General features: G+C 41.3%; 2 protein-coding genes across 7 annotated transcripts; one reads left to right on the forward strand and one right to left on the reverse strand.

Annotated features, from left to right (window-relative positions):
- Window positions 1-740: 740 nt before the first annotated feature.
- Window positions 741-17,579, forward strand: nek10 (NIMA-related kinase 10). 6 transcript variants are annotated; one of them, XR_015101160.1, is made up of 35 exons: window positions 741-1,095; window positions 1,859-1,919; window positions 2,037-2,131; window positions 2,490-2,585; window positions 2,750-2,834; window positions 2,910-2,951; window positions 3,626-3,704; window positions 3,794-3,861; window positions 4,672-4,751; window positions 4,895-4,981; window positions 5,044-5,268; window positions 6,410-6,549; window positions 8,064-8,125; window positions 8,189-8,260; window positions 8,339-8,403; window positions 8,471-8,573; window positions 8,656-8,784; window positions 9,034-9,171; window positions 9,908-9,953; window positions 10,025-10,146; window positions 10,317-10,419; window positions 10,497-10,572; window positions 10,818-10,947; window positions 11,043-11,113; window positions 11,939-12,146; window positions 13,460-13,655; window positions 13,737-13,786; window positions 14,065-14,098; window positions 14,183-14,274; window positions 14,350-14,460; window positions 14,551-14,650; window positions 14,731-14,771; window positions 15,083-15,183; window positions 15,520-15,655; window positions 17,448-17,579. XR_015101160.1 is itself a non-coding variant. In XM_086113259.1 (35 exons), exons 1-35 carry the CDS (start codon window positions 1,004-1,006, stop codon window positions 15,563-15,565), a joined length of 3,177 nt encoding a protein of 1,058 aa, XP_085969385.1. In that variant the 5' UTR covers window positions 741-1,003; the 3' UTR covers window positions 15,566-15,965. The 6 variants fall into 6 exon arrangements, 5 of the variants coding, with proteins under 5 accessions (XP_085969385.1, XP_085969383.1, XP_085969384.1 ...); XM_086113259.1 differs by lacking the exon at window positions 17,448-17,579 and having other exon boundaries at window positions 13,460-13,529; window positions 13,599-13,655; window positions 15,520-15,965; XM_086113257.1 differs by lacking the exon at window positions 17,448-17,579 and having other exon boundaries at window positions 15,520-15,965.
- Window positions 16,202-27,020, reverse strand: LOC147203919 (retinoic acid receptor beta-like). Its single transcript, XM_086113265.1, has 8 exons — window positions 26,628-27,020; window positions 25,151-25,305; window positions 23,660-23,801; window positions 21,075-21,250; window positions 19,876-20,052; window positions 18,457-18,661; window positions 17,861-18,019; window positions 16,202-17,591 (listed from the first exon to the last, which is right to left on the reverse strand). Exons 1-8 carry the CDS (start codon window positions 26,809-26,811, stop codon window positions 17,452-17,454), a joined length of 1,338 nt encoding a protein of 445 aa, XP_085969391.1. The 5' UTR covers window positions 26,812-27,020; the 3' UTR covers window positions 16,202-17,451.
- Window positions 27,021-27,800: the final 780 nt, after the last annotated feature.

Consider the following 27,800-nt stretch of genomic DNA (forward strand, 5'->3'; position numbering starts at 1 on the left):
AAAACGAGTATAGTGTTGCAGTTAACTTGGATTTCTTTGGAGGAGTTTGCTGAAGAGCAAGCGACAGGAAATGACACTCCCGCTAGCTGTTAGCCAAAAATGAAGCTCAAGCTAAACTAGCCTCTAAGTGGAGGCGGACGACTGGGCGTTGGTTGCTCGGACGACTGCACAAGCTTTTAAAAGGACACGTCGGTCTAATTATTCACATCTAACGCGAACACCTATCTAAAGCGTGGTAGTTTTACGAGCGGCGTGGGCGAGTTATCGAAAATACGGGAGCCCAAAAAGCAAGCACTCTCACCCATAGCGTTGACGCTCCCTGCCGCCTCAATAGCTGATCATTCACGAGCCGACATTCCCCCAGTCTGAGCGCATCTACGCGAGTTACGTACTATAAATTACGCAGCACCAATCCCGCTCGTCGTAAATGCGCTGAAGTCTGAACGCAAATCATACGTGAATACAAATGTGGGGAAGTCTCGCGAGCACGGTGATTTCCTTTCAGACTCGGCGTAGTCTCGCGGCGTTTTACCAAGGAAGCATACCTTTTTTAAAAGATCTAAGACTGTTTTACAAATCTGCAAACAGAATGGTCATAATGAGCAATTATTACGTGTACTTGATCCAATTAATGCTGATAATTAAAATATTATCATAAATGTCTTTCATTTAGGTATTAGATTTTTGGCTGGTGGTACATCCATTAGGAAATATGACGCGTTACTTGTATCCATGGCAACCAAGACTGTAACTGCGACCACTACTGGCTCGAGCGTCTTTTTATTACAAATGATAGGTCTTCCTTTTTGGATGGACTAATAACAACAAGGCATAGTTTCAAGATCAACGCATTGTGTGCCTATGTATGATAATGGAGGAGGGGTAAAATGTGACTTTTAGGTTGAAAAGCTTAATTTACTCCGAGATAGCCAAACTACATTGACTTGCGCACCACAATTGGCCTGTAGCTCATAAAATTTAATTGTTGTGTTTACCTTCACAGATGACTCAAACAAGTTTAAAAATGTCCAAGCAGGTCAAAAAAGACAGCCGAGGAGATCCGCAAGCCTTGAAATCCACAGGAATCCACAGCGGGTAAGCAGACTGGCCTGATTTATGTCTGTGACATCATTAAAAAACGATTCTGCATGACGTCATGTGAAAACCAACGAGGCCATGGTGATCATGTTCGCCGTTTCGCTTTTTGATTGCCTTAATATTGTACTTCAAGAGGTGGTTTGTGTTTGTTCTTTGTTGGGCATGTCACTCCACATGTTGGGGACATAAACTCAAAACAATTGTCAACAGTAATAGCAAAATAAGCTGTTTGAATTTAGCAGAAATGATTTGACAAATTTTACATGGACACAGCCCACATGTTTAAGCGTGTCACTCATCCCACAAATGCATGTTTCTTACAAATGACGGACTATTTAAACAAAGAGGCTTTCCAACAGTATATGATTTATTGCCAATCATCACAACCTAATACTCATTTTTTTTCCTTTTTATGTTGTGTTTGTGTTGGTGCTGTTGGTTTTGCAATTATTTTGTCTTTGTTTGACATTGGATTCTGTGCAGCCTACATAGGTGCGACTGTATGTTGATTTTGTGCTGCTCCTATGTTGGTGTTTTAGCGCTATGTTGTGCCTAAGGCAACTAAGACTTTAACAAATACTAGTAAGCGTCATTTTATTACTACCTGTTATGTCAGGTCTACCAGTTTGGTCAGACTATTAACAGACATATTTTCTTAATGTATTTTTTTTGTTGTTGTTGAATGAGCTGTTACTATTCTGTTATAAGGAAACGTAAACTGTGATTTTAACTGGAGGAAAAAAAATCCTTGTTTTTGCAGGACATCATGTAATCTGAGGAGGCTTCAGGCCCTGCTTGCCAAAAGCAGCCCCAAACAAGAGGTGAAGGAAAACAAAGCAGGTCGTTTTGATGACGATACAAAGAGGCTCATGTTTCCTCAAGTGTGTGCGTGTGTGCACGTTAACAACAATAAGTGGGTTGCGCCGTGTGTGTAGCAGGTGTTGGGTCAAAGCAAAGCAGGCGGCAGCAGATTCCACAGCCCGCACCCTCCCAAAGACAGCTATGGGGAAGCTTCCGAGCTGGAAAAATTCAGGTTCCAAGTACCACAAATGACCAATAGTCCGACCACATACAAGTTAAAAACGTCTCATTCAATTCAAATGAATTCATGCATCTGTCCTGTTATCCTACGACCCATTTTAAAGTTGAAAAATCTTGAAAAATTACCATCCCAACAGGCCACACCTCTTAAAGGCACATGCAAGTAAACAGCTACTATTACAATATGTTATATACATTTTCTGCTTGTCATTTTGTTTGGTGTGTTCAAAGATATTTACAGACTTCTTAAAATATGTCTTCTTCTAAGCTTTAAAACGTGTCACTCTGACCTGCAATATAATGTAACATGAGGGTATGTTCATAAAAAAACGCTCATGTTACTCTTTCAGCATGACATATGGAGAGCTGATATGTTTTAACAACCACCCGTTCCAGAAGGCTTTTGCAAACATCCTCACCTTACTGGTCAACAATCGCCTCTGCAGGTTAAAAAAAACAACAACAACAACAAAAAAACAATCTGTGTTGGTTTTATGATACAGTGGATGCAAAAAATCTACCCACTACCGTTTTTTTGTTTGTTTGTTTTTTTAACCTGCCATGATAAAATGACACCAAGATGTCACTTTGCCTATTCGTCCCTGTGCAGTGATTGGATGGAGCTGGCACCGCTCGATTGGGCCCTCAGGGTGCTGCTGTGCCTGCGTTTGCTCATCAAGGACCCTCATTATCAGGTGAAACCATTGCAAAGAGGTCATCAATACTTCCCCATATGGCATCTGTTCATTGAAATGTCTTTTACTTTTCAGAAAATGTTCCATTGTCTCCAAGGCGTCCAGTCACTTGCCAGGGTAAAAAAAAATTAAATTAATTAAATCACGTTGAATTGAACTCTTTCCACTGGGGGCCACATTTGGAAAAATAGAAGGAAGAGGGTCGCCCACTTCAAAAGATATGGAGTCCCATGACGTTTGTTGGCCGGATGCAAACGGATAGAAGCTAGGATATTTACTGTATATATTTTTATTGTAAGGTATCTGGTAACATTCAAATTTATTCACCATTAAAAAAAATTCAATAAAATTCTGTGACAAATTTTCATTCACTTCAAAAACAGATTCATTCAACTTTAGTTTTGACATTTTAAAAAACTACAGCGTGATATCTTGTAATGTTCAGATTTATTTACATTTTTTAAAAAGTTTCTTCATTTTTCTCATAACCTTTTTAGGTGGGCCATGTTTAGATTATTTTTTTTTAATTCCAAATTTTCCTGAACCTTTTGGTTTTAAAAATCATTTTAATAGTTTTGAATAAAAATGATAAATATTATGTAGCGTTGAAATGTGGTGACGATTCTAATTTGATCGTGTTTCAACCGTATTTACTTTTAGCATGAGGATAAAGCACTGCCAAAAAGAAACAAAAATCATGGCCTTGCCAAAAATGGACCAGACTTTGGACACTCTTAACTTATTGAATCTTGAGCTTAATTGACATGTTGTCTTCTTGTCTGCTATGTCAGTATATGAAGTACGTTGCTGACGAGTACTTTAAATGTGGTCAACCGGGGCTGGCTGCACAATCTTTGGTCACTATGACATGTGAGTATTTGATTAAAAATGTAAAAAATAAAAATAAAAAATAGTTACAGTAGGTGTGGTGTTTTTGAGTCGTGCTGATGACTGTGCAGACGTATTCCAGAAGCTGTCTGCTGTGGACGATCAAAGGGTCTGGGTCATCGAGAGTGGCGTTCCCAGAGTAAGCATATCGTGATGCCTTGACTTCCAAGTGCTCCGACATAAACGTTTTTTGAGTGACAGGTCGTCGCCTGGTCAGTTTTATGAAGAATTGGGACAAAGCTATGAACGCAAATACAAAATGACAACACTCAAAAGGAGCTGCTGTGGGCCACAGCACACGCCCCAGACGCTCACGCGCTGATTAACGTTGCCAATCTGACTAATGTCACTCACTCGGGCATGTCCCTTAAAAGGACACTTCCACATATTCGCTTTTACTACGTTTTTTTTTTTTTTATGCATTAAAACAGGACAATTCAGGTGTTCATTTCAGGGGCTTGAAGAGATCAATTTCATATATTTCATTCAATTGATTATCTCAATGAATACATTGATTTAGGAGCTTATTCACAGAGCAAATTTTATTCGACGTATCATTGTTATTGCGTGCACACATATGACCCTGGTTCATTCACGAATCTTGGATCGTTTAGCTTTCAAAACATTCATCAAGGTCTGGAGAAAAATATGTGGAAAAAAGACCTGGTGTCAAGTGACCCATGTCTCGGCCGTGACTCAAAATCAACACACATTGCCTGATTTGTCTCACTTTGCTTCCTCCACAGTTTGAAGAATATCTGGTGTTGATTCCATATTGGCTGTGTTCCGTTTGTTTTGCTTTTGTCCTGTACTCTGCCTTGGTTTTGTGTTCTTTCTCTTCCGTTACATCTGTCTGCTGTCTTTTGTCAGCTGAGACTTTCAACCTGTATTCAAATGTTTGCTTTTTTTTTTTTTTTTTTTAAATCTTGGTGTTGTTCTGTCCTGGTAGACGCTGGCGAAGCTTCTGTCCACCACAGACAGCAGCGTGCTGCTTGGAGCCCTCACGGCGCTCACCACCTTGGCTGAAAGGTAAAATTGGTATCCTTCAGTATCATTAGGTCGTAACAATGGTGGGCAATCAAATGTCTGCAAGGCCCCCGCTGCCCCTTTCAGACGCTCTGTGTCAGCTAATACGTGTTGCCATTATCGGTGGAATGTTTATTTTCCTCCAGTCCAGAGTGTAGAGCTGAGATTGGCGAGCTTCCCTTTGTGGAGAACCTTGTGGTCATCCTACAGGACTACGACCTGTCGTCGAAGTGGTCGGTTACAATTGATCTTCTTAGCCCAAGTTACACATCATTTCATGCGGCGTTGTTTACAGGATGGCCGCAGAGCTGCTGAGGGTCCTCTCTCCGGTGCCGCGCATCAGAGACGAGCTGAGGGATGCCGAGGCGGTGCCGGTGCTGCTTAGTCTGTTGCACGCGCCCCACCTCAAATTGCTGTGGAGCGTGGCCTGGGTCCTGGTGCAACTCTGCCAGGATGCCCGCGCCAGGGCGGAGGTGCGCAGCTGGGGGGGCGTGCACACGCTTCTAAGGCTGCTTGGCAGGTGAGCGTTGGTGTTTGGTAGGGGTACCTAATGGGGTGTTTAGTTTTGGTCTGATGCTGTCGTTGTAGTTCAAATGATTACGGGGGCAGCATTGGTCATGCGGCAATATTGATAGTTCTTTTCATGTTTATTACTTTTCGTGCACATTAAACGTGATATTTTTAAATTGTTTGACAGACCCCAGGAAGTTTTAATATGTGTACTTATTATTGTATTGATTATGTTCAGAGAAAAGGGGGAAACTCCTCTGAGGTTCTACCCATTTTAAGTATAAAAAGTATTGACATTTCCTGAGAGTCAACAAATTTAAAATAAAATAATTGCAAAATTCCCAATACCCCCCCAAAAAAATATACACACACACACACACACATACAGTGATCCCTCGCTACTTCGTGGTTCGTTTATCGCGGGTTCATTGCATCGCGGATTTTCTCAAACATATTAAAAATATATATATATTTATTTATTTTTTACATATACACGGAGTACAGTACTGTATATGTTGCTCTGTGACTCGCTGTTGTTTTGCAGCTTCTCGCGGACCCTTTGCGGACTTTAATTTTATTTATTCATTTTTACCCGTTTATGTTAATTGGACGCTACTTCGCGGATTTTCGTTTATCGCGGGTGGTTTTGGTCCCCATTAACCGCAATAAACGAGGGATTACTGTATATATATTAGATACAATTATGACATAGAAATATGTTTTAAATTATGTCACATATCATTAAAATATATAGATTTTCTGAGATATAACAAATCAGATCAAATTTCTGACATTATACAAATTAAAAAATATATATACAAACTTACTGGCAATATGACCAGTATATTGTAAAACTGTACAGACTTCCCGAGAGCATAGTCACTTTAAATTTAAAAAAGAAAAGAAAGGAAAAAAATGTTCTGGAATTATACAATTTTTCAATTTAAAAAATAAAATACTTTAAAAAAAAGTCACAAACTTTCTGATATACTGTATATGTCCACATTTGGAATGGGAAAAATCTTCTACCAATTTAAAAAATAAATAAATAAATGAATGAGACTGCAACAACTGTAAGTAAGAATATTTAAAGTAGTAGTAAATATAATCCCTCAAAAGAGTAAGAGAATAGCGGGATCATCTCTTTACAGCGATAGACAGTTTGTCTGCGACCGCTTGCCCATCAAGAACCCGTCGAGCGCCAACGCCAACAGCCAAGTCCACAGAGAACATACACGGGAGGAGGTCGGACCTTGCGAGGTTGCCGGCAAGGCCGTGGCCCTGCAGTCAGGTCAGGCAGCAAACAACAACAACAGCAACAGCACAGACAACATTTTTCTTTAAGGTTAGAGGTCAAGCGCAGTGGTTCAAGTTAGTGATTTGTTGCATGGAAAAACAACATCCAATCTCCCTGTAGATGTCTTATCAGCGCAAGAGAATGTAAACATGTCATTTCCTGTCAGGAGAATCAGTCACATTGCATAAGATGCGACTTGCTCTCGCTCCGAGCTTGTTTTTCAATAACTCAAGTGGCCACGCTTTAAAATAAACATCTCAACCTCATTCTTCCACTCTGTGCTTGAGAACCGCTGCATCGGCACCCAACCAATTCAAAGTCACTCAAAGCGACAAATGTGTGGATTGTTTACGGTAGGTTAGCTATGAGTTTTATTAGCCCAGCAACCCGATGGTTCTAAAATGTTGGACTTTTAAGGTTCAGGTTATGGTTAACAGGCCTAAAGGGCTGCGTTAGGTTAAGGTTAGCACTTTGGGGTTGGCTTAGCGGTTCAGGTTAGGGTTAGTGGTGGTTGGGTTAGTTAAAAATGGTATTACCCAAGAGGCTATTAGTGGCACGGTCACAGGAGGACAGGATGTACAATTTAACCCTTTCACGCAGCCTGTAACCTGATAAGCTGTCCACTGTAGTAATCGCTGTCCCTGAAAGGGTTAATATGTAAAAGAATTTCTACATAGAATATTTTTAAAAGTCTTTTTTTCTTCAGCTTTTTCAAAACAGTTTTTTTTCATTTAAAAAAAACCCTGGAATGAGACGAAAAGTGGCTGCTAAAAATATTGGGTTCTATCTCACCATCATAAAAAGATAAACAAGACTATGAGAGACAATTATAAGGGCTTACGGTTGGAGTTAGCAATTGGCGATTGGGCTGAGGCTACGGTTAGGAGTTAGGACGAGAGGTTCAGGGTTAGCTTTGGGGTGAGCAGCTCATGGTTACTGCACTCTTGCGCGCCGTCACTGCGTGGCATGCTTGAATGTCATTAAATGGCCTTGATATGTTGTAACATATTAGCTAGCAGGACTTGCATGTGGTTCAAGGCAATGTTCATAGATTTATTCTCAAGCACATAAAACACATCAATATAAGACACAATTGTAAGTGCTAAAGGTTGGAGTTAGCGATTGGGCTGAGGCTACGGTTAGAAGTTGAGACTAGCGGTTCAGGGTTAGCTTTGCGGTGAGCATATCTTGGTTACTGCACTCTTGCGCGTCGTCACTGGGTGGCATGTTTGAATGTCAACTGAATGGCCTTGATATGTTGTAAAATATGAGCTAGCGGGACTTGCATTTGGTTCAAGATACTGTTCATAGATTTGTTCTCAAGCACATAAAATACATCAAATTGCTTAAGAATACAAAAGGATAGCAGAGGACATGGGAACAGATCAATAGAAAATATTAAATTGACCATATTTGGACATATGAGGTTTCTGTCCAACATCTATGATATAAAATATATCACCATTTTTATTGTTGTTGTTGTTATTGGGGTTTTTTTCTGGGGGCAGCCTGCTGCACAGCTCTGACCGAGCTCAGCCTGGAAGACTCGTGTGCTCATCACATTGTGCAGGTCAGTTTATAACATGAAATGACTCCCAAACAACAATTGAATCCACTTGACTTTGCCCATCAGGAGAACGGAATCTATATCCTCGCCAAATTGATTTTACCACAAAACTCTGGACCCAATGTTTCATCTTTGCAAGTACGACGTTTTGTATATGCGATATATGAGTTAAGATGATCCACGTTGCGTAGTAACATGAGCCCAATACGTTGGCAGTGTTACGCATTCCGAGCACTGCGCTTTCTCTTCAGCGTGGAGAGGAACAGACATCGCTTCAAGAGGTATTCATGACATCATGCCAGTCAACATGAGGGGTGTGTTAAGTCGCTTGTTTTCTTCTCCTTCCAGGCTCTTTCCCACGGACCTTTATGAATCATTTATTGACGTGGGCCATTACATGCGGGACCTGGAGGCCTATGAGGGTCTTCAAATCAAAGTGTCACAGTATTCTGTGAGAAATTAACACAAACCCGTCCAATTATTAAAGAGTTCTCTTGTCTTATTGAATGATATTTTTGGGGGCTGTCTTACAGGAGGAAGAGTTGGAGAGCCTGCGAGAGAGCATCATGGCTGCGGACCATAACCGGCCTGTGCTCCGGCTGATCAATGGCTACGCCGTACTGGACCACCTTGGCACTGGTGCCTTTGGGAGCGTATTGAAGGTGCAAGCTGGTCAGCATGCGGTGTCAGTCCAGAGTTGTCTTTCGAGCTGGCAGAAAACGAGTACAGATTCTCGATAGGGTTGTGATCAGGGGATGCCGCACACAAGCACTTGAGACATCACAACTGTACAATTGCTTTACGGTCACTTGAAACAGAACAATCAAAATAATTGGGGGTAATTAGCCGCATGTTGCCTTCTCAAATCTCAAGACATTACCTGAGTTCCGCGACGCTGTTGAGGATTCCAGGTCCAGAAGCAGAGCGCTGGGAATATGGTGGCCCTGAAAGAGGTCAACCTCCGCAACCCGGCGTTCGGCAAAGACAAGAAGTCGCGAGACGGTAACGTGGAGAAGATCATCGCGGAGTTGACCATCATCAAAGAACAGGCCAGAGCTTTTTTTGGGTTGTTGTTGCTTTATTCAAACCAAGTAAAGACTTAGTTCCTCCTCTTCATGCGTCTGTGTAAAATCATCCCCCATTATATTGCGGTTCACCTAATTCTCTACCGCTTTATTGCACAGTGGTTACTACAGTGGACAGCTTATCGTGTTATCGGGTTCTCATTCTTGTTGCATGAAAGGGTTAAAACTAGTGCTGTCAGCTTAACGCATTTTTGTTGGCATTAATTTAAATAAATTTTCAAGGGCTTCATTTTTTTTATCGCGAGTTTAATGCGGCACCACGTCACAGCGGATGTTACATTGCTCTAAAATAATCAAATGTGCTCCAAGTTTGAATAACTGCTCCAAGCGAAAAATGGTCATGTAAAATTGAAAATTTTCAGTAAAAAAAAGTTTGTCAATATTTGCATTTTGCACAAAGAAAACTGATCCACGATTCCATGTTGATGGGAGCATTAAAATGGGGGAAATAAAAAAAAAATAGGACAAAAAGAAATCCAAGGAAATTTAGAATAGATAAAAATGTGTGATTAATTGTGATTAATTTTGAGTTAACTATGACGTACATTTAAGCGCGATTAAATACTTTAATCATTTGACAGCACTAGTTAAAACCAATGTTTTTGTCATGGCCTCTCCATAATGCGGATTTTCACTGAATGCTGGCGGGTCTGGACTGTAACTCTGCCGATGAACAGAGGATCATTGTATTCTTCTGCAGATGGCACACCCGAACATCGTTAAGTACTACAAGACCTTCGTGCATGGTGAGGGTCTTTTCTGGTGATCACGTCGTCAAAGGAAAACGCAGCATGAATTGACTGGCTCGCCCTTTAAGACGACAAGCTGTATATTGTGATGGAACTGATTGAGGGAGTTCCTCTGCTGGAGCGATGCAACTCCCTGAAGGAGAAGAAGCAGCGCTTCACTGAGGAACAAATCTGGAAAATCTTCATTCAGGTAACAAAGTGAAGATGCAGTGTATGTATATTGTCATCTTCAAAGGTACAATGTTTGTGTATGTGTGTTAGGGTTACGGTTTGGGCGACGAGAGGGTTAGGGGAAGGGTTTTGGCTGAAATCTGCAGATCGTAAGAATGAAGTATCTCGTGGGTGTCATTTCCTCCACAGATGTGCCTGGCCCTGCGATACCTCCACAAGGACAAACGCATCGTCCACCGCGACCTGACACCCAACAACATCATGTTGGGCGATGAGGAGAAAGTCACCATCAGTAACATTCATCCTTTTAAGCAGCGACATCACACGTGTTTCGACCGGGATCTTCAGCATCTTTCTTCTCGCCCGCAGCTGACTTTGGCCTAGCCAAACAGAAGCAGGAGAACAGTAAGCTGACCTCGGTGGTGGGCACCATCTTGTACTCTTGGTGAGAAGAGACGACAGCCATTTTTGGGGGGGGGGGGGGGGGGAGTTCATGGCAGTGCTTAGGAAAACGCACTATTGATTTTCAAAAAGAAATTGTAGCCAAATCAAGACATACAGTATGTTGCGTGTTTGTGTGTGCGCGTGTGTGTATATACATGTGAGTGTGTGGTTATGCGGGTGAGTGCGCCGTTGTGTGCGTGATTCTGCTTCTGTGATCTTTTGTGTGTGTGTGCGTGTGTGTGTCAGTCCAGAGGTGGTGAAGAACGAGCCATATGGCGAGAAGGCTGACATTTGGGCTCTGGGTTGCATCGTCTATCAGATGGCCACCTTGGAACCGCCATTTTACAGCAACAACATGCTGTCGCTGGCCAACAAGGTGGCCTCAAAAGCACACGCAGACGCACAGACGTACCGAGACTTGTATGTGTGAGAGAATCAACATCATTTTGTGTTGTTTTTGTGTTTCCGTAGATAGTTGAGGCCATCTATGAGCCACTGGAAGATGGAATTTACTCTGAAAGGCTGGAGGACATGATCACATGGTACCAGTCATATTAAATTAACACATAGGCAGTTTTTTTAATGAAGCAATCACATTCGAAAATGCTTGTGTTGAAAAAAAAAATCTTTAACCAAAAGTATTTGAATCTAGATTTTTAACATTATCCACCATAGACCGTTGAGAGACCTAAACTCACTTTTTAAAGTAATTCCTTTGTGCCCTTTCTCGCTGTGAGGAAATCATATCATCACTTTGTGGAAAAGAAAAGAAGACTTGCCCGCAGCTGTCCAAATAAGCCAGGCGTGCTTGATTCATTTGTCGCTGCAAATCAAAATTTCATGTTAATCCTTTCATGCACCCTGTAACCTCATAACATGATAAACTGTCCACTGTAGTGACCGCTGCCCCTGAAAGGGTTAAACTGAAGAATAAGTGAAACCAGGGTTGAAAATCAAAATGTTGAATCATATCATTTCAACTCACCAAAGTCCACCAGCTTAATGTAAACACATGATGTGAAATGCCACAGCATTGGAAGGTAATTCAAAACCTTCAAACATCTGCTGCTTTAACTACACAAAGCAGCAACACAAACAAACAGAACATGCAACAATCCTCTGAGATAGCTTTTTTTTGTCTGCTCTTTGTGAACAACGAGCAGTGAGGGTTTGGGAGCCTCAGTGTGACAAAAATTGTGTTTTTCCGCCAATTATGAATTTTTGGGGGGTTGGGTGTCAATTACTCGCAGAGTTTTGCTATTCACAGCATGCCTCCATCCCACCTCCCACAAATAAAAGGCTCCAACCCCCTTTCAGCAGCGCTCTATTCCAGATTCTTTTCCTTGTGCTGTGTATGAACGACGCAGGTGCCTGAGTCCAGACCCAGAGCGGCGTCCTGACATTGTGGCCGTCGGCTCCCGGATTGCCGACCTCATGATGAGGCACATGGACGCTTTGTATGCTTCTCACTTTGCGCTGGAGAAGCGAGCCGAGCGCGACAGGAAACGGGCGCAGAGGTATTTCCTGGAAGGGCGCCGGAGCGGGAAAAGCTGCTGCCGCTCATTCCCGACTCAGGTAGTTTGGGCTCTTTGGAGCAAAACTGTTTTTGTTTTTTCGAAAAATATATACGATTGTCAGGCTTGACTGTTAAGTGGAAAATGCTTCAATGAAGTCTCATTTTCGGTGTATGTGGACTAGGGCTGTCTTGATGAATCTTTTTATATTTGATGATCCTGTTATCCATGATCCATTGAATACTCCCATTGAAAACAGAAGCCAGGAAATTATTCAACTATTTATTTTAAAGGTTGGATTGGTCACACGAAAAAAAAAAGATCCATAACGCATATCTCTGTTTTATTCAAAGCAAATCTAATTTGTAACAACCATGAAGTCAACACATGATTTGCCTTCAGCACGGCGATTTTGGGCCCCGAGCCTTGAGTTTGAAACCTGTGTTCGAGTTTGTACACCTGCAGAATTGACTGGTTTTGGATGAGATGAAGAGAAATCACCTGAACCCTTTAAGGCAGCGGTCCCCAACCTTTTTTGTCCCACGGACAGGTTTAATGTCAAACAATATTTTCAGGGACCCACCTTTAAGATGTCACGGATTAATAAATACAACAAAATAATATGATATGAGCTGCATGAAAACTGTGGTATTTTCGAGACATAATCATAAACACGAATCATGACACAACAACTTGCTATCTGGCCGCAACACCGTCTGGTCGCTATTGTAACGTTTAAACGTGACTTCAAAATGAGATACACCGCAAATAGTGCATGAAAACTACGACTCACCATATTATGCAGAGTGGGCTTGGTGCGTGGAAATCTCCCCTTGAGATACATCCGTATTTTAAGTACGAGTCCTGATACTGTCGATTAAATGTCGCCTTCTTTTTCTTGAAAGTCGAAGGCTCTTCTTCTGTCTCCTGGCCGGGCCCTTTCCTCTTCCCAAAGACGTTTGTTTTTTACTCATTTTGCTAGCTCTTGGGTTTCATTTTCGCGCTAGCGTATCACGTGACCGAGAAGCACGTGACCTGCGTCAAGAGTGACATATTGTAGACGGATGTACCAAAGAATCCGAACATTTTTCAAAATAAAATACTTTTCGGATTCCAAAATAAATAACGGAAGTAATGTAAGGTCTTTATTCTTTCTGCGCAGCCCGGTACCAATCACCCACGGACCGGTACTGGTCCGCAGCCCGGTGGTTAGGGACGACTGCTTTAAGGGAATGCCGTATCGCTAAATAATTGCTCATTTGGAAAAGGAAAATGCAAGAATTGTTTGGTCTGAACAGTACATACACCCCACTTAAGGGGGCGCTTTACAGAACTCTGTGTTTTGAAAAAAATGTTTTTTTACCGCTCTTCCAGAAACAAGCATTCTCAACACCTGAACTTGTGCACTTTCCGCCAAGCAACATGGAAGAGAATCTCACTTTAGGTAACAACTATAGTTATCGAAGATCAAATCACTCTGTGACAGAGAGAGTACATGTTAATATTGTTTCAGACGATGCTTCAGATCGTGAAGAAGCAGAGAATAAAGATGAGCAAGGGCGACACTATAGTCAGTTGCGTGTCTGCGGTTTATTTGACAAGCTTTTAATACACCTAAGAGTTGATTTTTGTTTTTCTTACACCTTTTAAGGGTCAAAATCTGCCGCCTGCGATACACCTCATCTACCTCCATGCGGGCAAGTCAACCTTTGCTGGTTTTACATTTTGGCGTTCAAGTGACAAAATTCTGATTTTTATTTTATTTATTTTTTGCACTCAACATGCAAAATTTGGATATGCCTATAGAGAAAAAAAATCGCGTGGTTTGCGAATATTCCAATTGTGCCACTTGGGAGCAAAAAATAAAAAAAATTGAATTGTATCTCTGCGAACCATGCACATTAAATCCAACCTTGTTGATGTCATGGGCTGCTTTCGGACGTGCTTTTTAAAACGTTTCTTTGTGTCCTTCCAGGGAGGATTTAGCGACAGGGAGGGTGAAAGCGAAATCAGGTACTGTATGTATTGAATGTCATTCTAAACTGTAATGTCGACTTTGAGAATCTCAATTTGGTCTGGGTATCGGTGGCATGTCAGGAATCTGCGTCTCCCTGAGGAACCTTCGCCAGATCGAGGACCCAGTCCACAGGTTGCTGGTGCAATTGCACAAGGTGCTCTATATCACTCAGGTACACGCTCCATTTCACCACTGGACAATATTCTTCCCAAATGAAATCAAACACAAAATTTGATGCCCTTACCAGCTTCCTCCAGCCTCATGTCACAACGTCAAGAGGCGGCTTGTAGAAAGATTCAAAAAGTCGCTGTTTCAGTTTGGCAGTGACCCGCACAACCTGAAGACGGAGCTCAGCAAGGTTGGTCACCGAGCCTCCATTTGGACTCGATATCTGGTTTCTTGCCAACACTTCAGAAGGGGAAGTGCCTGCGATGTTTCCTCCCTGCAGCTGGTCCAGGCGTCGTGTGATTTAATGGAATCTGGTTCCAGCAGTCCAGACTGGTGGCCTGTGGTGCTTCCCTCCACCGGAGACGCTGATGAAGACACAGGTATGAGTGTGGTTTCCAAAAAAAAAAAAAGACAAAAAACGTCCCATTAATGAAAACGATTGCGCTTCTGTCTCCCACAGGTGACATTCTGAGAGAAGGAGTCACGTATGAGCAGATGCAGGTAGAAATAGAATTATTATTATAATTATTCAGAGGTGGCAAAGTACTCACAATCTTTGTAGAAAAAAACTCTAGTACAAGTGGAGTCAAATCAGTATTTTTGACGAAGTAAGTAGAAGTGAAAAAAAGTCTAGACTGAAAAGTTTTTGTGCGGAAGAGACTGACAACTATGTCGTACTGAATTGTGGCGCACACTGTAGCATTGAAGTACTTTTTTTTTCCCATTAACAGAGTATTTGTAATTCGTTTTATCCCGCCTCTGATATTTTCTCAAATTTGATGTTCCTGAAACCCCAACATGGTTGTCCTCAGGCCGTGGTCGAGGAACTGCTGGATGAGAGTGGCTACTACCCAGATGAGATTGGCAGGTGCGCTTCACCATGGCGACGAATTGCTTTCTGTGTGGGCAGCGAGTAGGTTCCACAAACACCACGCGGTGTAGTTTAGAGTGTAACTGCAATTTTATGAAATAATACATTTAAGTTTTAGAATGTACCTAACAACTACACATGTAAACAACCATTTAAAAAATATAATAAGAATAACATTCCATTATTGCTTTTTTTGGGAGGGGAGGCTGACAAAACGTAGTGAGCAGTACTTTCTTTAGCCACAAGAGGGAGACAAAAGATTATAAACACGTCTCAATATGATGTAGTTTGGGCGCCTTTGTTCACTCTATTTTACGAGTGTCATTCTTCCCCGAACTCGATTAAGATCAAATTCCCTGTGCTTTGTGTTGATTTTAGGGGGGCAAAGAAGAAAAGCGAGCGCCGTCCGTATTCGTCCTCTTGAGTCACAAACGCAGATCTACCATTTGAATTTATTTAATGAGCTCTTGAGGTCTTTTTTTTTTTGCACCAATGTCACGTGACTTGTATTCAGGTAAGGAAGTTTTTGCTCTGTTTTAGTCGCTTTCTTCAGTTTTGCTCTTTAATCGACACGGAGAAAGAAAACCTTTGCAGAAATAAAAGCTTTGTAGTTCATATTGGATACCTTCCGATTGAATCGGAGGGTTATTATTAAAACATGGAATATGAGAAACCCTCAAAATGCTATGCGTTGTGGTATGTTAAACCCCAAGGATTGTACTGTGTGTCATGTAGTGCTTTGATACGCCTGTAGAGGGGAGTGTTGCGCTCAAAGGAACTGAATCATAACCAATTTTAAATCATTATGTAGTCAGCGGGTGTTAAATATTTTAATGACAAAAAGTACACACCATTGTTAAGCAAGCGGTTCTGAAATGAGACTTGTGCTGTTGTTAAGAGGTTACCATGGCAACGTTGCTTTCTACAGACCGGAACAACTCAAGGGATGCTTAACTGAGGTACCTAATACAATGGAAACTTGACAGTCTCAGCTCTGAAACACTTGTTAAGGCATCAGAAAAGATCGCAACATTAGCTTGAAGCTAGACTTGGCAGTAGATTCCATCACCGGTTCTCAAACTGTGGCTTCTTTGGGGGTGGGAGGATTGGGGTCCAAAAAATAACCTGCGGTAATTACGATGATATCATTTGAGAAAGTGTATACCTACATATGGGACTTTTGCACCATTGAATAGTCTTGCCTTACTTCGCTTTGACCCAATTAAAAGCTCAGATGAGATTGTGACCTATCATCAGATGTTTTTTTTTTAACTTAAACTTTTAGAAGAATATAGACCCAATATTTTCCTAAAAACAAAAGATATACATAATGACAGCATTACCTGCCTGTTTGTGAATTTGTGGATTCTCTTTTTAAATCCATCCTCCCATATCTGCTGAAATATTTGCCTATTTGCTGTTTTTGTGTAACAGGCAACCCCCCTCCAACAGAAAAGTAGTGCCTTGGCGTCCTCTTTTCCAGAATAAAATACATCATTCAATTTTTGTAATTCACTTGCTGAAATCTGACTTTGTTAACCTTTGTCTTCATGTTTAGTTGCTTTTAGGATTATGCACGAGGCTCTTGGGGGCAAAAAAATATTTACATATCAGAAAAAGTTTGAGAAGTCGCTGAGAGCTCTCGTTCTAAGTTAGTGACATGACGCGAACGGTGCCGTGTGTGATTAACACGTGTTTCCGCTCACATGCAGGCTCATGGGTCCACGTGGCAAGTCAATTATGAACCTGCCTCTGAATCTTTTTTTTACCCTTTATGGAAAAATCCAATTACACATGGACACTATTCAGCTTTTCCAATCACGCGGCGTACAAACAAGTGACCAGTATTCGAATGGAATGTAAACATTTTTCCTAAAATGTACATTCTTGTCACTTGTCAAATGTAAACTTCACAAAAAAAAGTTAAGATGGTCTTTTTTTTGTCTTCATGACCCAATTGCAAGTGCTCATTCTTGGGACACCAATCAAAACGCAGCATTGTGTCTAGCCCCGCCCTTTTTTGATGGCGCCCAAAAGTGGCACAGAGCAGATGTTATACTTGCTACTCTGTGGAAACTGGATTTTAGTACCCAAAGGAATTGGGACCGTAATACCGCTTCTCTCGCTCCCGACCATTTTGGACCTTTTTAATGCCTGTAAAAGGTGCAAAGTGTCCAGAAGCCAACTCCTACTGTGTACCCTGACATTTAACATGAGGTAAAATAGATCCATGAGCTGTATGAGCAATATAAATACATACGGAAAATCTTAGAAAAGGTTAGCTTTTTTTCTTGTTGTTTCCTGAGATGGTCAAGTTGACGAGCTCATCCCTCGACCGTCCGAGAGTTGGCTATCGTCTTTGTTTTCCGGGACCTCGTCCAGCATCTCCTGGATCAGAGGTGGCATGGCGCCCGGGATTTCCATCTTCAGTGTGACCACACGCTCAGCTCCTGTGGAAAAAAAAAATACGGAACTTTCTTTAACCCTTTCAGGGACAGCGGTTACTACAATCGACTTTGATATCAAGGATACTTAAGGCGTTTGAGCATTTATTGAAGGTTAATGGTATGCAATGTAAGGTCATACAATTAGGCCAAAGGTGGTCAGTCCTAATAGTGGGAAACTTTAATTGGCCCCAAAAAAAAAAAGGACTTCCTGTAAGTGGTCCCTGGAGCCAAAAGTTTCAAGAAGCTGTTTCAAGCAGTATTTTTTTTGGCACCTTTCGCGCTGATGTTGCGCAAGTCTGTTATCTTCATGAGCGCCCTGGGGAACAGGAGTTGTGCACTGGGTCGACGTTTTCGCGAGTAGATTTTCAGTGCCTCCAGCAGAGGCTCCTGTAGAACCTCCACCTTGGACGGCTCCTTGAGGTCCTGCCGATCTGCAAAAAAAAAAAAAGCATAAATGGGTCATTTGAATTTGTGAGGACTTGTGTTTTCGCTGTTTGTTAATATGTTGCTGGTCCAAGTAGTAGAGTAGCAGTTATTTGTTGAGAAATACAGTAACATCTATGCTAATTTCCATTAGCGCATCTATGGCGTTTCCCATTATATGTTAGCGTTAAGCTAGATGACTTTTGTTAGACAAAATTACATGACTTTTTTGAATGCGTTTTTTGTTTGTTTCTTTACGTGTTAGTTTTGGACCATATCTTCTGTGTGTTTGACTAAACAACACCAGAGTTTAAGCTCAATAAATCAATTTTTGAGCAAATTGAAATCAAACCATTGTTATGTCATTTTGGGGACATTTTTTTCTTAATTTTTAATAATACCGTTGGACGAAGGTTGCAAATGTATTGACAAGAGCATGCGGTACCCCCGGAGACGAGGCAGATGGCACTGAGGAGTCCGCTCTCGACGTCATCCATCTCCAGAGGCACCATCTGTCCAGCGAAGGTGAAAACCGGATCTGTGAGCGGCCCAAAGCCGGCATTGTGGATCTGAGTTCGCGTTAGGGTCAGGCCGTCCGAGAAGGTCATGGTGTCCTTGTCGGGTGTGTAGCGAGCACAAATCCTCAGAATCTCAACAGCCAGGAGACAACAAACTTAACACAAAAACTGAAAGGGATTCTACTGAAGTTCTTTATTTTGTCCCTTGGAACTTCTTATATTTTGTGATACAGTCCGATATGTGCCTGCATATTCAAAATTTACAGATGGCGCCAAAGCACTTCTTTCCTCTTAGGCAGAGCTTTGCCACCTTCTTGTTTCGTATTTTAGAAAGCGCATAAAAACAGTAAATGGGTGAGCAGTGGTCCCCCCCCCCAAAAAAAATTACAACCAGGTAAACTTGCGACTGTTGAATCACAAACAGGTGGATTTTGATGAAAAAAAATTCTTCATTTGTCTATTGTTCACCTCAATACCAAATTCAAGAGAAATATCCTTTTCCCCCTTCAAAAAAAGAACCAAATTCAGTTGCACCCACCAAATTTTAAAGTTAATAATTCGACTCATGTTTATTTAAAAAAGAAGGCCAATTTGATTTTAATGTGTATCCAAAGAACAAAACTATCTATCTGTCTCATGTCAATTTTCATAAAAATCCATCAACAATTTTTGACCTATGCTATGTTCATAATATTAAAAAAAATCTCATTTTGCTTTCTATGCAAACTTTTATCGGAGTCCTTTCATAAGTTTGCAAGTTATAAAAAAAAGCAAACTAGTTTTAACACTGGATCACATTTCATTAAGGATCTTGACTCATTTATCTATTCAATCAAATTTTGGTTTCACTTGAATCCAATGTACAAAAATCATTCAGTTGGATATATTCGTCTACAGCTTCAAATGTTTTGACTTTTGTCCTCAGTATTAAAACGATCCAAATTGGATGTTGACCAAAAATTTTTTTAGTTTCACCCAAAATGTCATCAAGATTTATTAGCAACCTTTTGACTTGTTTCTATTAGAAAGTGCAACTGTGTTCAAATTTACACACTAAATCGTATCAAATGTATGTAAAAATATTTTGACTTTGTCAAAAAAACGAAATGAACCCAATGTCATTTTAAAAATATATCCAGTGTACAATAATACATTTTTCTCTATTTTGCTGCCAAATTTATTCCCGATCCACAATTTTTTTGGTCTATTTTTATGGAAGCAACTCATGTTCATACTATTAAAAGCAATGGATTCAGGTTCCTACACCAAATGTCATCCAAATCCAACTTTTCAACTTTTTTGTGATATAACGCGCCATTTGGTTAAAGTAGAAAATAGTTTCTCACCAGCATGTCCAGGCAGGCGGCCCTAAGCAGGGTGATCTGGTCGGCCATGTGGAGGCTGGTAAACCCGGGCACCCTCTTGGCAAACTCGACCACCTTGACGATGCACCTGGTGGCCAGCTCGCTGAACTTGTCCCAAAGACCCAAGTCCAACCGGATCCTTTGCTCAGAGCTGGACTTCTACATGGAGAGGAAGACAAGAGTCCCTTATTGCCTCCTCATATTCACTCAAAGCGACGGTCAATACTATAGGACAACGCAACAGGACAGCGTACAACTTTCATCATCAATATTTCTATAATAACATGACAAAAGCATACAGTCAATAAAATACATCATACTCACCCAAGATGAAGATTACGAAATGTATAAGTATGTGTAGATCGCTCAAGACGTGCTTTGCTAGTTGAACAGTTTTGCTCGGACCAACCAATCATGACAATGCAAAAAATATTACGGATGAGGCAAAAAAAAAAAAAAGATGTCATAGAACACTAAAAGTACTTATTTCGTCTCAGGAACTGAGTCGCGACTGCTGCGCTCTTTTATTTTGTGACGTAACGTCAGCCGAAACGAACTGAAGCGAGCTATGCTATTTAGCTAGTTAGCCATCTCAGGAGCGAGTTGGCTAACTCGTGAACGTGTACCTTCTTGTATAGAAAAGGTAAATCTCGTAGCTGGTTGTAAACATTTATTGACAGTAATAAATTCATGTTACCTTGAATTCGTTGAAGAGTGACTGGTTCACACGTTCATAAATATGATATTGTATTCGAAGTATTGCTTCCTATGGCAGCCACGCTTGGGAAGTACATTTTGCATATCCTTCCTCTTCCTAACTTTTTTGACGCAAGATGAAAAGTTTTGGCAGTTTTTGAAGCCGTGACCTGTTAAAATCACAGTACACCTTGAAACCGGTCCCGAGCCCATGCCCATCGAGGACAAATTTAAAATCCGATTGGTTAAACAAACAGCCCCATGGCTAATATATTTCAAGCAATATGGGTTAGGACTACTGATTGTGAAGGTTCTAGGCAGGTGGTAACACAGAGGCTGAAATATTCATAATTCCCTACTGATTCCACAGGCTGGTAGCAAAGCACAACTTTTGTTTAAATGAAGCTCCTCAACTTAATTCAACGTAGGTACAGAGATGCCACAAGATGGCGCCAAAACACTGCATTTATTCCGCCAACACTCACTGTGGTGTATTGTCCGAGTTGGCGCAGAGGTGGGAACGTGTCCCTGTGTGCCCTGCAGATCTTCTCCACGATGGCGTCCAACTCGGCCGTCATCTCGTACGTGTCGCCGATGGCCATCTTTGGAACCTCGTCCTCCTTCTTGGCCTTCTTCTGACTCGTTCTGTCATTCCTCACCGCTGAAGCCAGCAACGTGTCAACATGCCAAATGTTAATTGTTTTTCATTCATCCATCCATTTTCTAATCCTCTTATCATAGCGATGGAGCCTATCCCAGCTGTCTTTGGGACACCTTGAACTGGTCGCCAGCCAATCGCAGGGCACACATAAGACGGAAAACCACTCACGCTCACAATCACACCTCGGGACAATTTAGACGATTCAATAAACCTGCCATGCATGTTTTTGGAACGTGAGAGGATACTGGAGTACCCGGAGAAAACCCACACAGGCACAGGGAGAATATGCAAACTACACACAGGCCGCAGCCGTAATCGAACCCTGCACCTCTGCACTCTGAGGCGAACGTGCTCACCAGATATACACCGTGCCGCCTGATGTAAAGTTTTTTTGTATTTTTTAAAAATGTAAATTAATTATGTTGACATAAAAAAATAATTTAATGCTAAATTCTTCCACTTTCATGTCGAATTTTAAGGGGTGTTTGAATTAGCCATTTTAATCTAAAAAGTGCAACCGTTTATTTTAATGCTAATGTAAAAAACTGTTAATGTTAATAGTAATTCTAAATTTTAATGCTAGTTTTTTAATGTCAAATGTTAAGGTAAAATGTTAATGACAATCTTCATTGTAAATGTTGGAAGCTTTTGAAGATTATTTTTTTCAATTGTAATTCCAAATGTTAAATTTTCCAGTAAATGTTTTGCAACTCAAATGCATTCTTAAACCTCAAACACATGTTTAATCCTCAAACAGTTTTTTTTTTTTTTCAATCCTTAAACATTTGTCACTCAAACATGTTTGAGAAACACATTTGTCACTCTTAACTCTAAACATCATTTGAACTCAAAGACATTTGTGACTAAAGCTGGTTTTTAACCCTCAAACATGTATGGAACACAAACACTTGACTCAAACAGAGCAGCAACCCAAAGACACTTTGTTTTTAAAAGTCAAACACATTTGTGACGCAAACCCATTTCCCCACGTTGTCCCACTGACTGAGGCACATGTACGTGGATGCTATTACGCAACAGGCCACGCTGCCCTACTTCTTCTTGTTCTCCTCTTGCCGAGTGTAAAGAGTCCAATGTGAGGAGCTCATGTTACGTCCTTATTCCATCTTCCTGCATGTGTCTGCGAGTGTGTGTGTGTGTGTGTGCGCACCATGTGACGCCACCCTTACGTAATGCACCACAGCCTGCCCACCTCAGCGACATGTGGCCACAGCTTGACCAATGACAGAGCCTACCTGCTACATAATTCACACACACATGCGGCCGCTGGGCTATGTGGGTCACTAACACGTATTTGCAGGCACATGCACTGACATTTTTGGGGGGGACAGGTGCTCAAGTAAAAAAAAAAACAAAAAAAAAACGCCAGTCAACACCAATATATGATATAATAGTCGTAGCAGTGATGGGAGGGCATTTGGTTAACATGGCAAGAAAAAAAAAATCCCAAAAAAAAGTGTGCATTGTGCACACAGCATCCGCGCGCGCACACGGTGACACACATGCACCGATTAATTCAGCATTATAACAACTAATATGCCAAGGCGGCGCGCCACAGTTACACGCAATATTATAGCAAATACATGCCAGGGCAGCCATACGCACACATTCAAAAAAAATAAATAAAAATAAACTTTTTATTCCACATCATGCAATGGGTAAATTAAGCACATGATTTAGCCTTTGAGGAGTTGACACGGCACACTACAACATCAGGAATAGCAAAACAAGGCCTTGAAACCACGGATTTCAGTCAGACAAAAACCATGTAGCTATAGGCTAAGTGTTATCCTAGCATAGATGCCGAACGAGTGTTGTCTAACACGATCCTGTTCCTCGCCCATATTCCAACTTCTATATTTTTGGGGGAGTGTTTAGTAAGGTTCAATGTGGTCCAGTCGTCTCATGTTTCTAGTGGTGCAACATTGTTTTTCCCAATGAGCTAACACTCAAATTTGAATGAAATTGGACATATTAAATGCACAGCCAGCCACTAAAGTACTTCACTGAATACATGCTTACTGTAAATACATCTAATAAGGTGATAACACAAGAAAGCTGGGGCAAATATTCAAGGATTTCAAATCAGGGTTAGGGTTTCAAAGTTACATTTGATGCTTTGGTTAGAGTTGAAAAGGTTTAAAATTAGAATTTAAAGCCGGGGGAAGGATTTCAAGTTTGGGTTAGCTTGTTTTAGGATCTCAGATTAGTCTCCCAAAATGGGGTTAGGGTTTTATATTAGGGCTTGAAGGCAAGATTAGGGCTTCGAGCCAGGTCAAGGGCTTCAAATTCGGTTTTTAAAATCAGGTTTTCAGAGAGGGATTTGAAGCCAAGGGTGTTGTACTGGTGCTAATGCTAATGGTGGCCATCAAAGTGTGTGTTTGCACTTACATTGTTGGGACATGCCGACAGCCAAACACTTGTGTAGCCTGCAGTACTGACACGTGTTCCTGGTCACCTTGGTGATGACACACTTCCTGTCTCGCTGACACGTGTAAGACATTTTCTTCTGGACGCTGCGGCGAAAGAAACCCTGACCAACGGAGAGGAATATTAGATGAGAAAACAGCTCGCCCATTGCTAACCTAAATGCAGCAACTACAGTGTTGACCAAGAGTTGAAATCAAATTTAAATGACTTGGAACCCCAAAAGTTGTGGACTTCACAAACCCTTCAACTTATTACAGCATACTTCCCCGGTGCGCCAAAGCTACTAAATGGTGGCAAACCACTACTTTTGTCAAAAAAAGTTCCTCAACTCACTTCAACATATGTCCTTGACACCAAGATGCAACAAAATGGCAGCAAGACACTGTTTTTGTGGAAATGAACCTTCTCAACTGACTTCCACATATTTCCTTTGCACCAAGGTGCCACAAAATGGCAAAAAGGCACTATTTTGGCCTGAATGAGACCCCTCAACTCACTTCAACATACTCCCTTGGCGAAAAGATGACACTAATTCACGGCAAGACACCGCTTTTGTTCAAATGAAGCACCTCAACTCACTTCAGTGTACTTTCTTGGCACCAAGATGCTCCAAAATGTCTGTAAGCCACTGCTTTTGACTAAATCAAGTTCCTCAACTCATGTCAGCATCCTTTCTTGGGACCAAAATGGCACAAAATGGCAGCATGATCATGGTTTTGTCTCCATGAAGTTACTCAACTCACTTCAGCATACTTCCATGGCCCCAAGATGCCACAAAATGGCGCCAAGGGAACATAGCTCCAACCCCAAATTCTGCAAATTCTAATCATTTGCGAATATATGAGGGAAACACTGTCCTGTAGTGTTGGTGTCTTGGATGTGTGTCTTAAAGGGGCGTGGCCTAGCGTGTCCGGGTGTGAGTTGTGGCCTACAACAGCTCTTTGTGAGCCTTCACATCTTGTCTATTTCTCCAATCCGACGTAACCAGTAGCAACGTTTGACTCAATCCGACCAATCAAACGCAGCCAAACGGTCACATGAATGCACGCACGCAAAGTCCCCGCGGCCCCACACAGAACATTGTTCAAAGTGACTCATTTACGTGAAGTAACATCTGCAACTCACAATCAAAAGAGGCTCACGTTCAAATTGGGTTTACCTTACACTTTACGAAAACGAACATGCGCTGCGGTCATGTGTGCGTGAAAATGTCCCACATTTCAGCCTACAAGATCTCCACTTTGAACTTGAGAAAACTGTTACTTAATTATTGAGTAGTTTTTAGTGAATACTTGTTTACTCTCACTCAAGTAATTACCTGGAGAATGACTTTTTTTACTTTGACTTGAATCATATTATTCAGAAGTACCAGTGCTCTGAAATGAGTAAAATTTTCAGCTACTATACCCACCTTTGACGGAAAGACAAGGTCTGGGTGTGAAGCATTCCTACCTTGCAGCCCTCACAGGCGCTGACTCCGTAGTGGTACCCTGATGACTTGTCCTGGCAGATGAAGCAGGGTTTGTAGGTGCGAGGTGGCGGAGGGGAGGCGGCGCAGTTGCTCAACGCGTGCTCGCAACTGGACAAACCGCTGGGGTTTACCACGGCTGCAAAACAACGTTTCAAATTTGGCTTTCAAGCAAGGGTTAGCGTTTGAAATTAAGGTGTCAAGCCCGGCCTGGGTCAGAGTTTCAAATCAGGGTTTGGCCTTGCCTTGGTTCATGTTTCAAGTTCGGGTTTTAATTTTAACGATATTAGCTCTTTTAAAATCGGCCAGAATTGGGAAATTTCGGCTGTTTGTTTTTTTGTTTGTTTGTTTGTTTTTTGTTTTACACATTAACACTACAGTTAGGACAAAAAAATGCAGTTCACCCCCCCCCCTGCAAAAAAAAAGATTTTTTGCTTATTTTTCTCTCGATTGTTGTCATGATTCGGTTTGGGACCAACAGGTGGCACTGTAGGGCTCCCCCTGCAGCTGCACACCTGTTGGTCATTAGTGCTTTAAAAGGACTCCCAGCCCAACCACTCATTGTCGGGTCATTGTTTGCTTGCAACTGTCATGTTTGTTTCTGTCATGGTTCTGTTCCTGTTAGTTTTTTTGCCACAGTCATGGTTTTGTTTTGCTACTTTGGATTAGTTTTGGTTGTTAGCACTTTATTTGTTTTGGATTCACTTTTCTCCGTTTTATTAAATATAATTCAGGAGCAAGTTCACCCTGCTCCTCCCTTCTGCCTGCTTTTTGGGGTCCACCACCACCTTGCTACGTGACAATTGTATATATATATACACACACACAATATATCAGAGAAAGTATTATTAAACAGTTCAATGTTCTGCCTGTAATTCATATTTTTATTGTTGTAAGCTTGAAGCACTTCAAGTAGTGACAGCCAAGCAGACAGCAGACCGTCTGAATTTTCCAAACATTTCGCCTTTACACATTTCATGTCTTTCATTACGACGTGACATCATACATACTTGTCAACTTTTCGGAGCGCCAACCTGTATAAACTACCAAAAAAATCCTTAGAAAGAGCAAAAAATCCTTATAACATACCAAAGGATTTTATATGTCAAAATAACGGCAGAAAAAACCCCACGAAATTTTCAATGATATTTATTGTAGATCTCCATAATACAATGTCTAGTTAATGTCTAATCATCATTCTACTTAGTGGCATTACTGTGTTCAGAGTTGTATTCCTGCGTTACTTTTTTCACCAAATTTTCAGAATCCGTATGATTTGTGCGATACGGCCATATACGTAAGATTCACCACAAAATCCGTATGAACTATGGCTAAACCGTATGGGTTGACAGGTATGCATCATATCTTTTTACTGCTTTAGCAGAAAATCAGGCCGGTGCGGTTCGTTCCCGTCAACACAGTTGCTGCATTCACGTCCGTTCCGCTTCGCGGTGTACTTACACTGCCAGTGTCCGGGGAAGAGCTCCGGATGTTCGGCCGCACTGCGCCGCTGCCCTCGGCGGTGGTGCTCCGAGTGACGCTCCAGGCGACGCCGGCCTGTGCAGTCCGGGCTGCCGGCCGTCACCGCGCACGGGCTCGCCGGCTCCGCGCTGCCGAACACTTGAAGGTCCATATAGTCGAACATCTTTTCGTCTTCTTTGTCTTATTGCTCGTATTGTTGTTGACAATTAGGTGGTTTTCTTTGTCGGCGTCAGCGCGTCGTGGAGCACAAGCAGCAGAGTTTGTTGTTTTGAAGCAAAACCAAAAAAAGTTGGACGGGTCCACTCGAGGAGTACAAGAAGAAGAAAAAGGAGTCAGTGAGCACTCGGCATGAACTCTGCGTGACCCGCCTCCGAGCTCTGACCTTCAAATGACCCACTGTGACGTCACGTTCGGCGAAGAGCTTTTGAATCCTTTTTCTTTCTTTCCGTGACTGTCCTTTTTGTTTTTACTTAAAAAAAATCACATTAAGGAACATTTACAAAACAAGACGAATACAACACTAAAACAATAAAAATGCAAACGTATCAGGCTTACCAGGAAAAATAGCAATACAGTATTTGAACTAAAATAATTCCGATGTAACAAGAAAAAAATGTTTGCCTTTTTGCAGAAATATGACTTTTACTCCTTGTATTACAACTTGTTTCTCCTGTTACAATTTTTGTTTTTCAAAAAAGAAATTTCAAATACTTTCCCCCCCCCAAAAAAATCGTAAAATTGATTTTGTTGTTGAAGTGTTGATTTTTTTTTCAGACGTTATTTTTCCCTCTCAAAGTTCACGCTCATGAAAAAATTTAACTTCATAACTGTACAACCGTACCATTTTTTAAAAATATTTTCCTGTAATATTATGGAATTTGATCTTCTGACTTTATTCTATAAATACTTTGAATACTTTTACTATTTCCAAAAAAATGACAATTTTGTTTTGTCTTTGACAAAAATGACTAAGAACATTTTCTTTCAATAATATATATACACAGTGTATAAAAAAATCGAAGAAATATTTAACCGTCATAAAATACAGCTTTATCTCTCAACAATATGGCTTTATTCTTATCTTATTTTAAGTAGATGATCTTTAATGGTTGTTGAACCAATGAATTAGTGTCGAAGCAGAAATCTATGTCT

This window comes from Hippocampus guttulatus, chromosome 6, assembly GCF_054856545.1.
Source record: "Hippocampus guttulatus isolate MCC_2025c chromosome 6, RoL_Hgut_1.0, whole genome shotgun sequence".
NCBI lineage: Eukaryota > Metazoa > Chordata > Actinopteri > Syngnathiformes > Syngnathidae > Hippocampus > Hippocampus guttulatus.